General features: G+C 40.9%; 1 protein-coding gene across 1 annotated transcript in view; it reads right to left on the bottom strand.

The window, feature by feature from the left end:
• Positions 1 to 1,631: 1,631 nt before the first annotated feature.
• Positions 1,632 to 19,747, bottom strand: part of DSTYK (dual serine/threonine and tyrosine protein kinase) — an 87,461-nt gene continuing 69,345 nt past the window's right edge. The window contains exons 7-13 of the mRNA XM_060231332.1: positions 17,684 to 17,813; positions 16,908 to 17,064; positions 16,395 to 16,527; positions 13,254 to 13,367; positions 12,177 to 12,291; positions 8,247 to 8,381; positions 1,632 to 5,586 (exon numbers count right to left, since the gene is read on the bottom strand). Coding sequence (XP_060087315.1) covers positions 5,399 to 5,586; positions 8,247 to 8,381; positions 12,177 to 12,291; positions 13,254 to 13,367; positions 16,395 to 16,527; positions 16,908 to 17,064; positions 17,684 to 17,813 — 972 coding nt within the window. The 3' untranslated portion in view covers positions 1,632 to 5,398. The remainder of the gene's footprint in view (positions 5,587 to 8,246; positions 8,382 to 12,176; positions 12,292 to 13,253; positions 13,368 to 16,394; positions 16,528 to 16,907; positions 17,065 to 17,683; positions 17,814 to 19,747) is intronic.

Raw genomic sequence — 19,747 nt, 5'->3', positions numbered from 1 at the left:
CTCCAAGCTTCCCCAAGGGTTTTGACTGTATTTACCTTTTCTTTCATTTTCCTCTTCACATGCCTCCTCATCTCAGAGAATTTACCCCTTTTAAAGTTAAACGTGGTTGTGCTGGTCTTTTGGGGCAACTCCTTATTTATACAAATGGTGAAATCAATGTTATGCTCACTGCTCCCATTAACACCTCACTGATTTCAACATCCTTTCTCCTTGGATTATTATTGCACATGTGGGTGGTCTGGGTGTGCAAGAGTCCCTTGACTAAATAAGAGCATAAGAGAAGCAATGTTGGATCAGGCCAATGGCCCATCCAGTCCAACACACACAGTGGCTGAAAAAAACAGGTGCCATCAGGAGGTCCACTGGTGGGGCCCTCCCACTGCTGCTCCCCAAGCACCAAAAATAAAGAACATCACATGCCCCAGAGAGTTTCATCTATACCTTGTGGCTAATAGCCACTGATGGACCTTTGCTCCATGTTTATTCAATCCCCTCTTGAAGCTGACTATGCTTGTAGCTGCCACCACCTCTTGTGGCGGTGAATTACATGTGTTAATCATTATGTTCTGATGCTACAGTTCTCACCATGTCATTCCTAAATATTCTCCTAATTTTTATAATTACATAAGAACATAATAATTATTTCTGACTGGGCAATTCAAGGTGGAATTAAGTCTGGAAGTGGGGTAATGGTGCTTTTAAACAAAGCAACTATATGGGAGGGGCTGAGGCACCCCCCACACATATTATGTGTTTTGTCAAATGTGGGCAGAAATAAACAGTATCCACTACTTTATAGCAATGTGGCAGCAAACCTGGTTGGTACATGAGATAGTTGCTGTCAAGGCCATTTTGTTTAAAGCTGAATTTTCAGTAATCTAGCACTATTACATCTAGGGTAGCCTAGATAATTTTTCTACTTTTGTATTTTACTGCTATTGTATTATTTCAAAAGGATTTTTGGTAAAAAAAATATTTTGTCAAACTATTTGTAGAAGAGAAAGGGGCATTCTCTCATTATACACAGGAACTTTTTTCAGCATCCATGTTTATAAGAAAGGATTAACACATTAACATGCTCTTTCAGAGGCCAGCCACTTAGATTTCAACTTTGCTGCAATACTCTTATGACCCATTGATATGAATCTCAGTGCCACTCTATAATCATAAACTCAGGTATCTTACCAGCACAGCAACATGGGTTAACCATCACCAGATACCAATACATTTGCAAACTCTGGCACATGGGGGAAGAGAAGCAGGGTGAAGAGAACCATAGGCTGGAAGGGCACATGGTTGGGATTGTTCATTTGTCCATTATTGCTAAAGGCATTCCACCAATCAACAGAACTAGTTGGATAGGTGCTCACTTACATATATGTAGCAGTCGTTTTTGTAATGAGAGGCTCACAAACATAAAACAACAAAACTACCTCACTGTCATGTAGGAGGAAAAGCTATAGCTTTATCAACACCTTGTCAGTTATCTGTTGGAGTGTAGAATGCCCATTTAATAGGTGCTCTCTCCCTTCCTTCTTACCCCTCTTCAAGTATGCTTCACAAGTATGCCACATTAAGAACTGCTGAAAGTTCCTATTGTATATAATGAAAGAACAAAAGACAAAGAACCCTAAAACATTAACGCAATCTTTATTATACAGCACAGCACTTGTGTATTCTGTCTACTAAAACAGACTTTCATTATGTACTAAATGAAGTCTTGACCCACAGTCACGTCTCTTAAAATACATGTAATGGTGGGGAAGGGGCAGCAGTTTAAAGGAAATCAGTATTACAGAATACAAGAGAAGTAGTTCATAATCATTTCAATTTCCATGTTATTGCACTTTTCCTATACAGTTGGTAAGTTTGTTACCTTTAATATACATTTTTTTAAAAAAAATTAAAAAGTAGTACAAAATCTATAGGCATTAAAATGGAACTGTACAACTGTTTTATCATGTTTCTTTCTTCCTCAATAGCCAAAATGTAACAGCTGACCATCAGTTTAACAGAACCAGACCAGAAGGAGGAAAGGTTAAAAGTTTAAGAAACGCAGTGCTCTTTACGCACCCCCCTCCGGAGTGTCAAATGCAGATGTGCTCTCGTCCTCATCTTAGAAGGAAAAAAATCACACTATTAAAGATTTTCAAAATGAGAAAAAGGGATGTCCTCTAGCTAGACATGTACAGACAGAGCTTATGTACATCTCTTAAAAGGAAAAAGGAGCATGGCAAAGAGCCATGTTAAATAAGGCTGCAAAGTTGCTGCCCTTTCTTTTAAAGTCTATCACCCTGTAAGAGCCAACATTCAAGTGTCTCCTCCCCCAACACTGCCAAAGAGGGAGGAGCAAGAAGGACAAATATAACAAAAGTGCTATAAAAAGATAAATAAAGAATAGCTTGCTTTTTAATTAGACAAGCTAGAAAAACTTGCATGGTAAGTCAGTAAACCCTCCTAAGTAGTTAAGATGGACAAAAAAATATTGTCAGTTGCCCAATAAACTTTCTACCATCTTGTTTACTAGACAGTGACATGATAGGCAACAGCAAGCCAAGGGTAGCACTCTGAAATTGCAGTCAAGCCATGCTTTAGCTCATGCATCTCCTATGTAGTGTTTGTTCTGAGCCTCAATGGATACACCTTCCAAAGCAGAAATAAATTCAGGTACTAGGTCAGCTTTGAACAGTTCCATCTTTGAGCCATCAGGTTCTAGCACCAGTACGGATGCTTTGATCCCTCTCCACTCTCATCTTTGCAGGTATACTTGTTTTGTAAACTAGTTTGATTTATCAGGATTCCAGCTCACTAGGGAAACCATCTTTCAGAGCACCTACTATAGCCATCAAGTTTGTGGCAACATGTAAACCTTGCATAAGTACAATTCAGTAAACAATTTTCTTCTGAGTCCTAGAACAAAGGGTTGTGGTAAAGACTAGATTATTGAAAAGTGATTTGATGGATTGGAGTGGGAGAACAGGTAATTTGCAGTGCATGCAGAATATATCAAGCTACGCTGGCACAACAACAGCTTTAAAAAAGACCTACTGTTATGCCTTTGGCAGATCTCCTCCAATTACTGCTTTTGTAAAGACACTTGGGAGTATAGCAGGAGTGACTGTGAATCTGTGCTCATCACTGGCCCACTTTACAATATATGATACAGCCATTTCCCCTATCATCCCTAGTAGCCACACCTTAGTTTACCCCTATTGCTAGCTGCAGCTATGAAAACATTTAGTGTCCATTTCATTCCAAACTTTAACATATAAACAGATCTATAGCACTGCCAATAGGAATAAGGCTCCATGTTTTAACAAAACTATGTGTCTTACTTTGGGGCAAGTCAGGGGCTGTGAAATATACTCCAAAATTAAATGTATGTCTTAAAGTGTGGCTATGCATTGTGTAGGGAAGGTGCAAGAGGCCAATTTTGTACATGCAAACAAACAGCCCCAGTGAAACCAAGACTTTGAATCAGTATTTAAAAGGCACAGAGTAAAGAATAAGGAAGTTGCTACTTGGGAAAAGCTATACAAGACATTTTCAAATGCAGTTTATTTCATTTTATTTCACATAAACTATTTTTTTACTTTCAAAAATACTGACCTAGGCTCTCCTAATTCTAAACAAGGTTACTAGCCACCATAACAGAAAATGAATATGAAAATGAGTAATACTGTTAAGTGATGGGAACAGTGCTCCAGATACATGACAGTGCCATTCCTAGGACTTCCTATTTGAGAATAGATGTGCTTTTTTGTGAGCATGGCTGGCAGCTGTTCAAGTTGCTAGATGCTACAATTTGTGGATGGAAGTGCCTATATGGTTTAGACCACCACATAACAATGAATGCCCATTAAATAGAAAGCAATAGTTTTAAAAGCATGGTTTTAACGCACACAAAGAAGGGTTCATCTAGGCTGCTAAGTAACATTGCAGGGTTATTTTTGTCTAGTGGTTTCCATGGATGTAAACAGGCCAAAACTGCATATTTGCTTTGTACTATTAAGCAAACTTCAGAAGCAAAATGTTGTATGTCACAAGTCTGATCAGCTTTGCTTAGCACAACCTAGATTATCCTATAAAGCTGGAACCAGTGCACATCCCACTGTGGGCAGGAGGGAAAATGCAATTGCATCCATATTCCAAGCACCTGGTGAAACACTGGCAATTGGTCCCTTTCCTCAACCATCTTGGGTGCATTCGCCATTTCAACCTACACGCCACTTAAAATATTACTGGAACAAGAAACTAGTTTCTTGCACACAGACAAACACACACATAAGAACCAAGTCAAGGATGTGTAAAATACATAAGATGGAGCCTATTTCAGAAATCTCTGGGCTTTCTTTGCCAAATGCTTCCTGCAACAAGCACCTAGATCAGCACAGCCAAATTGCAAATGCCAAGGAAGTAAATGATGGACAGACACAGCAACCATGCATGCCTATGGAATCACAAAAGTTCTCTCTTGGGTCCTCTTCAAGGACATGACATAAAATATACAGCTGAACTTATCTTTAAAAGTGTCTGTCAATATTAGGGCAGAGTTTAAAACAGTCATTGCCTTTGCACTTAATTCAAAACAAGAAAACCACTGTAGATAAAACATGATACTGGTAGTTTGCTAGTTAGATACAGACCATGGTTAGTTGCTAGGAACTTGTGTTTCTGTCTTTGTAGGTGTGAAGTTTTCTGGTGGTATACCAATTTCACTGTCAGATTGCACAAAAATAAAAAGACCATATTTGCTCATGTTTTCCAAGAACTACTGTTATGCATTTACCAGAAGAGAGATTGGCTGACAAGACAAAGAACAGATAGCTTATACTGTAAGGGTATTTCCATTGCAGCAGAGGCTTCCCCTGAAGAATATGGATTCTCTGATCCCTCCATGTAAACATACCAAGTATTATGGGAAATTACTGAATCCATGCCTTTCCTTCCATGTTCTGTAGTTAGCAGTTACCCACCCTTATTTCTTCTGTTCAGCCACATTCATCTTGTAAGACCTTCCGGGAAGCTTCTGTATCAGAGTGTAGATGGAGAAGAGGATTCTCAAAAGTCTCAGCTGTGCTAGCTGCCAGTCTACTGAAACGCAGTGTATTGCTTTTACTGGTGCACAAAAGGAGTAATTAAAATACTCCTTCAGGTTTGAATTCCTCACCTTTTCATTACCTGTAAAAAAATGAGGAAAGTACTGCAAATTTGCATTAGTAGTGTATACTGGAGTGGAATGTTCCTGGCTGCTATACGAGGTGGAATTTCAATCTCCTCTCACCCTAGAGTACAGTTTCTGATTGGGCTCTCCAGAAGAGCTACACCTTGAGTTGCTGTTGGCAAGGTGAGGGATCAGAGTTCTCACACAAAAGAACAGCTCCCCCATAGCTTGGTTTCAAGTAGAATCATCTAAACCTTTGCTCAACTGCTCAGAGTTTGACTTGCAAAGTCTGTCCATTATGCCCTGCAACATGGGTTGGACTATGCCCAGAAGTGGGCGCCGGGATGGGTCTCCATCCCAACTGGCTTCCATAAGCTGCCAACATTCTTCATCAAAGACAGACAGACGCTCTGGGCGTACTCCTGGAAAAAGAAAACAGGAAATATCATTAACTGAAGGGGAGTGTATTTTGATCTTGGCTTTTTAATTTAATTTATTTTTTATTTATTTGCCTTAAATTTATATTCCACCCACTCCGCAAGCGGACTCTGGGCAGCTAACAGTCATGTTAAAACAACAATTTCAGTTACAATTTTAAAACTATAAAATTTAATAATAACAATTTAAAGCTCAATATTTGGTGCTATACAAGAATTCTGACATAGGCGGATTAGATTATTTTTGATGTCACAGTCCTTCTGATTATCTGTTAGTGGTTCTTCTGATGGTATTGCTCAGCAGCATAGAAGAGGCAGCCTTCTCCCACTTAGTTATTATAGGCCTGTCGGAAAAGTTCAGCGTTACAGGCCCTGCGGAATTGGGAGAGACTGTTTTAGTGACAGCAATCAAACATGTAAGCAATTTCTTCTTTGGGGGGGATTTGACATAAAGCTCCAATTTATAACGTAACATCTCTGATACGCATGGATATTGAGTTACTTAAGTGGTCTATTCACAAAAGTCACAGCACCAGCTTCCATGGGCAGGGTACCTGAATGTGTGGCTCTCTCCTCATAAAAAGCCACAAAGTTTCTTCAGCATTACCCTATTCAAGTGAGCACACCACATCAGAGATTTGTCACAGATTAGTTCTTAGAAACATGCCTTCCAAAGCTGCACTACTGGTGCTTGTCTCTCCATCACGTGACACACAACTGTGACCAATGCTCCCAGTTAAGGTAATCTATGTGGTAGAAACTTTGTAATCTTTCAAAAGAATACGAACTTCACCTTGGAAGATTAGGAAATTGCCTTTGGGAAGGAGGCTGACTGTTAAAGTAATATACCTGAAAGAATGAAACATAGTATGCACCTCCCTCCCTCCGCAGTGCCATGCTCCATGGAACCGGAAGTGAGGGGAAGTGAAGCTTCCTCCAGCACTGGCTTCAAAAAACACGCAGCTGCCTCCAAGCCGGTAGAGCCCAGCCTCGTTATGGTGAGCTGGGAGAAGCACGGTGGCAGGGAGGGGCTGGTGGTGTTGACGGCAGTGGCAGGGGGAGAGAGGCAAACTAGGCATTTGTCTTGGGCACCGGGGGGGGGGGAGCCCAAATTGGCCCCCCAGCACCAAGGCAACTGCCTAGTGGGCGAGCTGGACCTGCTAGTAGCAACTAATGGACTTTCACAGATAACATTTATTTTATCCCGCCCTCTCTGCAAGCAGGTTCATATTAACCATGGTACATTAAAATGTTTACAGACCTTTCATTTCAGACTCCCTGTTCAATGTGATCTAAACCCTGCAGATTCTCAAGCACTTGAAACGATACCTTAATGTGATGTTGGTTTTGAAATCACTTAAGCAATTAGTCATGCATTCTCTTGAAAAGTTTCAACTCCTTTTGTCTTGTTCAAAGAAACTGTTGATTTTACCAAGCTTGAAGGCATTTTATGTTCTTACAAAAGTTAAAAGCATAATCCCAGATATCAAAGCCCTGATAACATTCCTTAGCCAAAAAAGCTAATGGAGCTGTTGTTACCATTTCACTCATTTATACTTAGAGCTTACCACTTTTTCTACTATATGTTATCTAGAATTCCAAAAGATTTGTATATAATTGGGAACTACTTGAAAAGTCCTTTAGCATACCAAAACCAGGATTATTTCTGGGGAAGAAATTCTCACTATGTTATAGTAACCACCTTAAAACATATATGCAATGATGAGACTTCTAAAATATAACTAAGACAATAGATAACAAATATCAAAATTACTATTTTTGTTCTGGAGGTAACAAGCTCCGAAATAAATACATCACAGTCACATGAGAAAGACCTCATGGGACTCACAGTGGGAAAGTCAAGAAGGAAAGTGATCTCCATTTACAGCCATCTCAACTATTCTGCCTAAGCAAAGCAGAATAGGGGCTAAAACCCATAATCAGTACATTATATATGGGGCTAAAACCCATAATCAGTACATTATATATGGGGCTAAAACCCATAATCAGTACATTATACATGGGGCTAAAACCCATAATCAGTACATTATATTGCCATTGCTGTTGAGAATCTCAGATGCTGTAATATCAGACTGGAAGTGTGATGTTATGAGACAGAACCAAGAGGCTCCCCACCCTTTTCAATTTCACTCAGCCTGTCTTCCCTGTTACCAAACAGCAGCATGAAAGGACTCAAGACCACTGCTGCCACTTCCACACTAGCTTCTCCTGCAACCACAGTGTGGGCTTAAAGAGGTAATGGAATGGCTTATTCACATGGTCTGCTCTTTCTAAGCATTTAAACACAAATAAAAAACTTTTATATCAAATCTTACTCCCAGATAAGCTGAAGTCTACTATGTGCAGACAACCTATTAAAAACACTGCCATACTTCATCCAACTTACTGAAATCAGCTCCCACCACCATGACTTCACTATATCAGCATGCACTGAATTATGCTATTGAAGCTGTCCTGAGCTTCAGGGGGTGGCTTGTGAGGCACCAGAAGGGACTTCTATAGAACAGAATGACACAGATGTCCAGTGTGTACACACATACTGCTGTTTCTGTCAAGAACTTCTATGTAGTCTCCATCCCTTTACAGAACTGCATAATTCCCTTCTGTATTGAAGTCATGCCTACCTCTTCGCACATTGTTCCACAAGTGGTCCTTGCTTGCACATCTCTCAAATGCCTCTGGTAACTTCACATGTCCTGAACAGATGTACCAGAACAAGATGCCAAATGCATATACATCCACCGAATTATCATATTTGCCTATGACAAATCAACAAGGAAAATTGGTTTAACAGAATTTGCAAGGGAAGAAGCTTTCATTAGCTATTACACTATTATATGAAAACAGAGGCACACAGACAAATGAAAGTATATTTCCCAACAGAATTATTACCCAAAAAATCCTAGCCACAGCTGCACATTCCACTAAACTACTGTGACAGATGGACAGAGGTCCTGCTCCTTGTGGCCAGTCAACAATTCCCCATATGCCCTTTTGGTGTGTGCACAAAGAGCAGCTAACAACCAATCAGGGCCCACAGATGGACCCTGATGGCTTGAGGGGGGGAGGAAAATCTGCTATACTGCCAGTTCAATTCAGATACAGTTTGCATCTCAAGGGTCTTAATTGGGAGATAACCTGACTCAGGAGACTATAGGTCTCAGAGTCTGCCCTGTGTGTGTCACCAGGCTAAAATAGTGAATATTTGGAGTTCAGGCTTAAGCTTACCAGAGCTGATAATCCTTTCTCAGGAATTTTTGGAAGTCTCAAAGTCTGACTTTTGAGATAGTTAGTTTATATAGCTTATATGTAATAACTGCATTTAACAGAACATGTAGGTTCACTCTTTCAGTAGAAGGATTGGGTAGAGAACACTCTGGTTGTATTTTGCAGCATACAACCTTTGTTTAAACAGCATTTAAAATCCAAACCTTTACAGCTACAAGAATGTGTAAATTCCAACAGGGGTCCACTGGGACATAGTAATCATGTCAGTGAAGTGTTTCCTGAGAACAGAAGGCAATTACGTTTACTGCCTACACAAGCCACATGGGAAGAGCACTTGAACTACCTTGTAAGCCTACATGGTTCTGGTCAGGCAGCTGCTATTTTCAACAGCCGCCAAGAAAAACAGAGAATGTTTGGATTTGGCCTTAGCAATACATTTCATGGCATGGCAGGGAGAAAGATTTCATTTCTAACATCTCAGATACATTGCTAACACTAAATTACAGTCTTATTTCTAGCACTGATTTTATTTCTTTTTTGTGCCACATTACATTCTGGGACACCTTCAAAAATACCATTTGTCAGGTTCAGAAAATTTTTCAAGTGACTCAGCACCAAGTCATGGAGTTTCTTCTTCCTGGAGATTTATTGAATTCCAAGATGAAGCATATTCTTGAAAACTGTGCAAGACCTATCTGCCTGGGCTGGCTTTCAGGATGATGGACTTCTAAGATGAAGTTTTTTTTTCAATATTTGTTATTCGTACCTAACCAGAGTTCTTCAGGCTGTAATGGGCTACAAGTCTAGAGACTTTTAATACTATGTACTAGGTAACTCTACTTTCAGTAAAAATGAAAAGGAGTCTTATGGTACCTGAGACATTAACACAGTTACCCCTCTGCAATTTTTCCTCTGGGGAAAAAAAACCTGATAATGATACAGGCAAAATCAAGTGTCAAAGGAGAGACCCAAAAATATTACAGAAAAAAAAACTTATGATTGTTTGAGGGAGGGGTGGGGGGAATCAAACATCCACATGTTTCTGTTTAACACATATGCTTCAAGCTTACCCAGATGAAAACGTCTTATGCTCTGTGACATTATTTTAATTATGTGCTATGCAGAGGAATTCTAATGTGTTCTCATAGGCCGTTTTCGCACTAGCGTTTACTCCGGCGTAGCACCCCATTTACCTCCGGATCTTTTCCTGGTTTTCGCACCTGTTGCTCCGGCGCTGCGGTTTGCTCCGGCGCTGCAGGGGTTTCACGCCGGAGTATCTAGATCCACCTCCTTCCGGAGTTTTTGAAAACCTCCGGATCCACACCGGATCCACTCCTCGGAGTTTGCTGTGGGAAATCCATCCACGCCGGATCGACTGCTTTGTGGGCGTCACCCTCTCCCTTTCCGTCCTCCCACCCCATCCACCCCCTTGGCCAATCATCAGCCGTTCGCGGCGCTTCCCAAAAGTGCCCGCACGGCCATTTTTTTTTTTAAACTTCATCTTTCTTGCGTAATAGCGATATTTCGAAATTAACAAATAGAAAAAAAAAACCCTCCTGGAATAGCCTCAATTGCCACTTCAATTGGTTTCGTTAGAATTTTTTATTATTATTATTGACTTTAGTTGCGTTATTTCGCTGTTGCGTTATCTCGCAACTACATTATACATTGTTGGGGGGGGGGGAAATCTAGTGCCGGCGCGGGCCAAAGCGTTCATGTGTGTGTGTTTTAAAAAGGCAATGCCTCCCTCAGCTGTGCCACCAGGATTTCTGGACCTGCACAAAATCGCCATGTATAAAATGGGAAGTTGGAGTCCTTCATTCTTCTCCCTGGCTACATTCCGCTTGGTTAGAAAATAGATGCGAGCTCGCTCTTCACACGCACCACAGAAGGGGAAGGAGAGAATGGGGCGGGGGGGGGAGCTCTGGCGACAGGAATCAGTCAGGTCCCCGTTGCAAGCGCCAGCCGGGGAGGGGAAAGAGCGCGGAGGAAATCCCAGCTTCACCACCCGGGAGGGAGCGAGGCTGGGAAGGGAAGAACCTGCCACACACACACACACTAGTGCTGGGAGGCTTAAATGTAAAAGCTTTCTCCAGTTTGAGCAACGTGTAGTGTATCGCCATAACCATTTCGTTATAACGCAACCATTTCATTATGCCGCAACCATTTCGTTAGTTCGTTAGGTCGCTGTTGCAGCTGCAAGCGCCAGCCGTGGAAAGGGCAGAGCGCGGAGGAAATCCCAGCTTCACCACCCGGGAGGGAGCGAGGCTGGGAAGGGAAGAACCTGCCACACACACACACACACTAGTGCTGAGAGGCTTAAATGTAATAGCTTTCTCCAGTTTGAGCAACGTGTAGTGTATCGCCATAACCATTTCGTTATAACGCAACCATTTCATTATGCCGCAACCATTTCGTTAGTTCGTTAGGTCGCCGTTGCAGCTGCAAGCGCCAGCCGGGGAAAGGGCAGAGCGCGGAGGAAATCCCAGCTTCGCCACCCGGGAGGGAGCGAGGCTGGGAAGGGAAGAACCTGCCACACACACACACACTAGTGCTGGGAGGCTTAAATGTAAAAGCTTTCTCCAGTTTGAGCAACGTGTAGTGTGTCGCCATAACCATTTCATTATGGCGCAACCATTTCGTTATAACGAAATAGCTTTAGTCCACACAGCCAGCGGAGGCGACTGGGGACACCCAGACGACTCCGCGGAGCGCGCTGAGCACCCGCCAATCACCATCAGTGGCGGGAAGTTGACATCCAGATTCTCCACTGTGAATGCTTCTGTTAACACATAAAGGGCTGTGGAGGATGCTACAGCTGCAGCCAATCCATAAGCAGAAGCGGCACACGTGACCCTCTTGTTACGTTGTTACGTCCTTACGCAACCAGACTTGCGCTTAAAAAAAAATGATTGACAGGGCATCGAACTCAAGTCGATGCCAGTGGGAAAACGATTTGAGCCGGGGCTTCAGGGAAGGCGACTCCGCAAAGAGTCACTAGTGCGAAAACGAGAAAAATGATCCGGACATAATTGCGCCGCGGAATAAGGGGAGCAAACGCTAAGTGCGAAAACGACCCTAGTGAAAAAGCCTGGAATAGAAGCTCAGAAGTGCTGTACAGATTTTTGTTGTCAGCTTAATCCTAAGCATGTTTACTTAGAAGTGAATTTCACATAGCTCAGTAGGTCATGCTTCCTTGTAAATATGCTACCCCAGGCTATACATGTATAGCTACCCAAATAGCAGAAGTGCCCCTATCAAGACTGCCCTTGGATCTCCAAAAATCTCCATAGCTATTAGTAAACAGAAGTCCATGGCAAGCTCACCTGTGAAAAGCTCAGGAGCCATATGGATAGGGGTGCCAACAATACTACCAGACATCATTGCTTCAGGCTTGCAAAATCCTAGGTCTGTGATCTTAGCTCGATTGTGTTTGTCAAGCTGCAGAGGATATAATATCATACTCCATCATTAAGTGTTGCCCCCCAAACTGATTTTTTTAATCCTGTTCTTCCTTCCAAGATGCTTAAAGCTGCATACTGGATTTTCTCTTCCACACCCATTTAATCACAACAATTCAGTAAAGTAGGTCAAGCTCAAAGACAGCAACTTGCTCAAGGTCACCCAGTGATGCTAATGGCAATGCAGGGATCTGAACACAGGTCTCCTCAGACCTGACGACGCTACTACTATACTGTCTCACCACCACTAAACATACCCTAACTTTGGTAGAAAATGTCTTTTAAGAAGCACAATTATCTCTCATAAATGTATCACTAGATCAGCCTCATTCTCCCAGAAGTTAACAGATGATAGCAAAATGGAGACATTCAATCCATACTATTTGTCCCCAGCAGCTAATTCAAGATATAGTCTTTTTAACAGGGAGATTCCACATACCTACTGAAGGCACGAATTTAGTTATAACCCTTTAAAGAAGACATCTGAACAGGATCTCCACATCTTGTAGCAAGGGAGAGCTGTGGTTGTTTTCTGTCCTGACACTACTGCTAATCACTGAAAGCCAGTACAAAAGAACAGTTTCTGTTAGTATAAACCTCTATCATGATACTTTCTTGCTGCTCCCTTTAGGTGTGGCTCAGTTTATGATTTTTCAACTGGCTTTAGGGTGCTTCCAGTTATGTAAATTGGTATGGTTATGTTTATACTATAAGAAATTGTGCTTAATCATGTGAAGGCCAGACACCCAACACTAGTCTCTCTAAGGCAGTTCTGCATACAAAGAACTGAAAAAATACAACCGTTTTGTGCTTCACAAGATCACATTACTCATGCCATATTGCAGTTCAAGGAAAAATGCCTTTTCTTTTTATGCAGAGCTCAGAAACAGACTTCCATTCAATCAGGGAAAACAAAACTACTGGCAGAGAAGTATCTCTTACCAACACATTCTTAAGTTTGATATCTCTGTGGACCAACCCCTGGCTATGAAGAAATCGAATCCCTTCAACAACATCCAAGGCAATCTGCAGCCTCGTCTCCAATGTCAAACCAGCCTGAAGGAAAACAAAAAAGCAAAATATTACTGTCCATTAATGGGATCCATATTTAACTAAGTAGCACTAGTTACTTCAACAGAAATCCCTTAGAAAATTCCTCTTAGCACAAGTAGGTCAGAGCAAAGAGCTTTCTTGTGCTTTTCCCCTGAAGAGAGATTTAGGAAGCAATCCTAAGCAGGTCTACTCAGAGGTAAGTCCCATGCTGTTCAGGGTGTCTTCCTCCCAGGAAAGTATCCTTAGAACTGTAGCCTTATAGCTGTAGCCCCACATGGCTAACAATAGCCAGTTGCCCTCTCACCCACCCAACCCATGCATCATTTCATTTGTGACCTGTTTGGACCTCCAAGAATGACAGAAGGGATATAACCATTAAAACGCTAAGCTACTATATGTATGTATTAGAAGTTTTGCTTGCGATCAACTGAACATTAATCCTAGATTTAGTGTTCCTGTCAAAGGCAAACCAGTTGAGAACTTTTGGTGTCATACTTAAATGGATCTTTGGATAAGTCTTGGGTGAGCATGGAAGCAGATGGGAAACATCTGAAATTAATTGATAAAACTGACTTGGGGGGGAGAGTAAGAGATATAAAATGCATAGAGAATCCCTTTCTATATACCACATTAAAAGTTTGGATTAAATGGAAAAATAAATTGATCCCAGAGATGTCTCCACTGCTTTCTTTCATGCCGCATCCCAGTTTTTCTTGTCTGGATAAACCAGAAAGTTATGTTAAATGGAAAAAAAATGGAATTTATAGAATGACAGACTTTTATGTAGATGGGATTCCCCTTACTGTAATGCAGCTAAAAGAAAAATTGCAAGGAGAGTTAACAATTTGGTTTCTGCTGTATCAATTACACTACTTAATTATAAAATCCATGGTAAAGCAAACCATGACTGGAAAGTTGCTGAAATTTGAACAAATCCTTATGCAACATGTGACCAATACAAAAAGAGTAATCTCTAAAATATATGCGTACTTAATTGATATAGACTGAAGTACACTGAATTGTTTAAAAATATGGGAGAAAGATATTGCAATAAAGATAAAGCAAAATATTTGGACTAAGATATGGTTCACTCAAACTAGGAAGACTGTATAAGTAGTTCTTAGAACTCCTTGAAATTATTACATAGATGGTATCTTAGACCAGTATGCCTTGCAAGAATAAGTAACACAAATTATAAAATATGTTGGAGAAACTCTAACCAGCAAGGCTACTACATTCATATCTGGTGGTCATGCCCAATAGTGTTACAGTTTTGAGAGAAAATCTTTGTAGAAATGGCAAAAATTACACATCAAACCATCTGTGTTACACCAGCTTTGGCTCTATTAACAACATGGGAGAAACAAAATGAAAAAGTGACATCTAAAAGATTAATTGCATTTATGTCAATAGCGGCCCCTAGGACAATAGCTAAAAGTTCAAAGCCAAAACTTCGGATTTCTTTGAAATGTATCATGACTTTATTTTATACGTAACTCAGAATAATACTCAAAATGTTTAAGGGATTAATGGGGGGGGGATCAAGTAAGCCTCTCTCCATTGTTTAATTATATTTGTTTAAAGGTAAAAAAGAAAGAAATCCTGAATGCTGAGCTTTCTATCGATGCATCAATTTTTTGTTGTTATACGTTCTCTGTAGATTGGTCCTTCTTTTCATGTGTGCGTGTGCGTGTGTGTTTTCTTTTCTTCATTTTTGGGGGGAGGAGTGTGCTTATGTTTGTATATGCATCCTTTTTATGTTTCCTTTAAAATTAATACATTTTAATTTACAAAAGAAAAAGAAAAGGCTGAGGGGGAGAAAACAGCATTTGATGAGCTCCCAATGGAGATCAGGGCCCTGCGGGATCTATTACAGTTCCGCAGAGAGACTGTAAAATGGAGCCATTCCACCAGGCCTTTGGGTGAGGTGGCAGACATCCAATTAATCTGACCTCTCCTGCTTAAGCAGCCCTTTGAGTTGAATGGTGATGATTCTACCACTCTGAGAACCTGAACCATTTGTGCCTCTATCTACTTTGAACAACGTAAGTCTTTGAAAATGCATCTTATAATTGAGCTGGAATCTGAAATAGCTGTTTTTAGGGTTTTAAACTGTTTTATTTCTTGTTCAGTATACTGCATGCTGTAACCCAGGGGTGGCCCACAGTAGCTCTCCAGATGTTTTTTGCCTACAACTCCCATCAGCCACTGGCCATGCTGGCTGGGGCTAATGGGAGTTGTAGGCAAAAAAACATCTGGAGAGCTACAGTTGGCCACCCCTGCTGTAACCCACTTGCAGGGAGGGCAGGCTAAAAATCAAACCACAGGAGATCTGTGATTTGATCCTTTTTGGAAGAAAGACAATGCCAGCTGAATGGAAAGAAACTCCAATTTCGCCTCCTTTGCATTACCAGCTGTATGTCACCTCTTCTGCTTCTAACAGCAACACAAAATGTTATCCCAACCAAAGTGCTATGGGTTTTTTTTTTGCACAATGCCATTAAATGGGGGTGGGTGTTTTGCCTCCAATTAGTTTTTTTTTTCAGCTGTGATGGGCCACATTATGCAGATTTTGTTATCCAAGCAGAACTCACCCTTTGGCTATTACATATAGGGAATGCAGCTGAACACATTCTTTATTCACTGGGATCATGTAAAGAACAATATTTAATCCTTCCACACACACTCCCAACATACCCCCTATAATTTCACCTGTCAAAATTAACCCCACTTCCTGCACAAGGAAATGATTTTGGGAAGGGAAAAAGATGGGCATCTCTGTCCCTCCTCCCTTCCCTTCACGGGCTAACAGCAATGACTTTTTCAAAATGCTGGAGAGAACAGATCACAGATCACCCAGCACTTTGTCTAGACAAAGATTAGAATAGTATAAAAAGCACAAAGCTACAGGAATCCAAAACCATGTAATTCACTTATAACATAATATGAGAAATGCGCCTGCAACTAGGGAAAGAGTTATCATAGAGGTTAACTATTAACACTGCCATTTTAAGGAATGCTATTTCTTGCCTTCAGTCCTGTATAGAGGTCTCTGTGCAACTGTTCCATTATCAGCAGAACAGCAATGTTAGAACCTGCCCCATACCCATAATCTATCACTGATCCATGAAGATCTACCAGCCGCTCATGCTTTGGCAAAGACCTAAAGAAACAGATACAGAAGAAAAGTTAACAGTGCTTACATAGATGATAATTCTATATCCATTTAGCTCTCAATCTCCCATTCACACCTCAAATACTGAAAAAAGAGGTACCAATCAGCCAGCTCGTCAAGCAAAGCTGACCATTACCAGACCTTAATTTTGGCCATTCATTCCTCAAACAGCAGAAATTATGCACTGGGTATCATCACTCTTTTTTTGAAGTTATGATTTTCACATAAGAAATGCATCAGAATTCCAACTAGTCCTTGGCAGATGAGCAGCATTTACCATCAATCCTCAGACAAGATTAACTCAATGCTACAAGAGAGCTTTCAGATGTTTGTCTGTACATTACATTAAAGAGTTTAGTGGCACATACCTCATGTAGTGAAACTCAAGTGCAAGATCATTCCAGTGCTTTTCATCTGGTGGGACCACAGACTTGAGTGCACAGGGGAAGTGGCCCCCCCAAGCATTGCACAAGTAAACTACTCCATACTGCCCTCGGCCCAACTCACGGCCCAGCTTTGGTTTACCTGAAACAAACAGCTGCTTTGTCAAGGACAGCACTTCCTACATTTTTTTCCAGTAGCATGCATTTCTCAAGTTTCATTTACTCAAGTGATATGTTGCAATAGTACAGAATCCCCATTGTGGGCATCTCAGTATGTAAGCTATTGGCAGTACTGAAACCCAATATGAATACACTACAACCCACAATACCTCCTGGGATTAATCTAGCCTATTATGAGTGCCAGAAACATCTTCCTTCATTGACTATAATTCATTCTACATTGTATGGAAGTACATTATTAGGACTGATTTTCTTCTTTAACATGCATCAATAATCAGTTCAATGCATGTGTCTTTCTATTTTTGTTATTTTGAGAAACTGGTTTTGTTTATATATAGTCTCCAGAGGAATGAGTCAGTCTTTAAAATGAAGGCCCATTTTATTTAGAAGTAATTTTAATTTAGAAGTAATCATGGGAGATTGCTGATTTGACTGTGGAAATAGTATGTAACTCTTCTCACACACAGTTTCCCTAAATTTCCACCCTGGAGTTATCAGTTCCACCCACATGCTTATAAGAGGTTGGAAAGAATTCAAAAGAGACATCAAAAGATGGAATAACCAACCAGGGCCCAGCTTACCATATAACAAAACATCCTGCAACGACCTGCTTTCCAATGACAGACGTGCAAGCCGAGGGGCATGGTCTTTTCGAACTTTCAGCCAAAGATCTTCTGTTTTCTCCAGCCTGCCTGAATGACCAGCCTCTAACTAACAAAACAAAGTAAGACCAACTATAAGCGTAGCTTTGCTATCCTGCAGTCACATCTAAATGAATTTTTCACAATCCAAATCTTTAGAACTCATCAATTTCAACAGATCAGCCCAAGTAACATATGCTAGGGCATATTCTTTTTCCAGTCAAGTTATGGTTGGATCCAGTCAGGTTTTCCACTTGCAGAAAGTGAGAAGGAATTCCTGTTTGACCACCAAAAAGGTTGTGCTGAGGATGGAACAGGTAGACAACAGGTATGTGAAACAAGGGAATTACTGAAGAGGGGAATTGGGCAAGATTAAGTGGAAAAACTCACTAGATCAATGTCTATGTATCCCTTAAAAGAAGAAAGCTATATATGGTTTTTACTTGTGACAAGTCTCCAAATCATATGATTGTAGTGGTATGTTATCTGAAAATGAATTTTTGTATTCCCCATTTGGAATTCAACCACTGCAGAAGGTAGGTAGAATGGTTTTCACAACACTATGAAATCCTCCAACTACATCTGATTATACCAAGCTCCAGAGCATGAAAGACCATAGCAACTACATCACAATAAGAAGCAACTGAAACAACTAGAAAGTACAGTGGTGCTATCAGGAAAAGTGAAAAGAGCATAGAGCATATCCTTTTCTCCAAGCATCCTCAGCCCTGAGGTCTCAATACAAGGTACTACACTAAAATTCCTCCATGGCTTCAAGAAAAGAACAATCAACTGCTTTTAAAGCCACTGTATATTATGTTTTCCTATTTGCTAACTGCCATCTACAAGTTATGTCAGAGGGTACTGTTGATTCTTCTAACCCCACAACATTAATTGTATAATCCCCCAAATATTGCAGTTTAGAAATGAGATTTGCTCAGACATTTCCTCTATTATTTTAATCAGAAGATGTAGGATGTCACATGACCTCATACTGTCAGTGAGCCATCTATCTAGCATAAAGTCTGTGTGAGCGTGAGTATGGAAGGTCAAGAAAAGAACTCCTCTCACTTATTGCCTGACTTCCAATTTCTTTGGGGAAAGTGCATGGAGTAAGGGAAGAGCTTACATAAATATTCACTATGCCTGCTATTGTCTCACCTCATTGGCCATTTCATCAGGTCTTCAGAGCTGCACAAGTATAAAAAAACAGCTCAGTGGGCATTAAAGTAAACATAAGAACATAAGAGAAGCCATGTTGGATCAGGCCAACGGCCCATCAAGTCCAACACTCTGTGTCACACAGTGGCAAAAAATTTTATATACACACATACACTGTGGCTAATAGCCACTGATGGACCTGTGCTCCATATTTTTATCTAAACCCCTCTTGAAGGTGGCTATACTTGTGGCCGCCACCACCTCCTGTGGCAGTGAATTCCACATGTTAATCACCCTTTGGGTGAAGAAGTACTTCCTTTTATCCGTTTTAACCTTTCTGCTCAGCAATTTCATCGAATGCCCACGAGTTCTTGTATTGTAAGAAAGGGAGAAAAGTACTTCTTTCTCTACTTTCTCCATCCCATGCATTATCTTGTAAACCTCTATCATGTCACCCCGCAGTCGACGTTTCTCCAAGCTAAAGAGTCCCAAGCGTTTCAACCTTTCTTCATAGGGAAAGTGCTCCAGCCCTTTAATCATTCTAGTTGCCCTTCTCTGGACTTTCTCCAATGCTATAATATCCTTTTTGAGGTGCGGTGACCAGAACTGCACACAGTACTCCAAATGAGACCGCACCATCGATTTATACAGGGGCATTATGATACTGGCTGATTTGTTTTCAATTCCCTTCCTAATAATTCCCAGCATGGCGTTGGCCTTTTTTATTGCAATCGCACACTGTCTTGACATTTTCAGTGAGTTATCTACCACGACCCCAAGATCTCTCTCTTGGTCAGTCTCTGCCAGTTCACACCCCATCAACTTGTATTGGTAGCTGGGATT

The sequence above is a fragment of the Heteronotia binoei genome, chromosome 2, assembly GCF_032191835.1.
Source record: "Heteronotia binoei isolate CCM8104 ecotype False Entrance Well chromosome 2, APGP_CSIRO_Hbin_v1, whole genome shotgun sequence".
Taxonomy (NCBI): Eukaryota; Metazoa; Chordata; class Lepidosauria; order Squamata; family Gekkonidae; genus Heteronotia; species Heteronotia binoei.
This window is presented reverse-complemented; position numbering and strand designations above follow the sequence as displayed.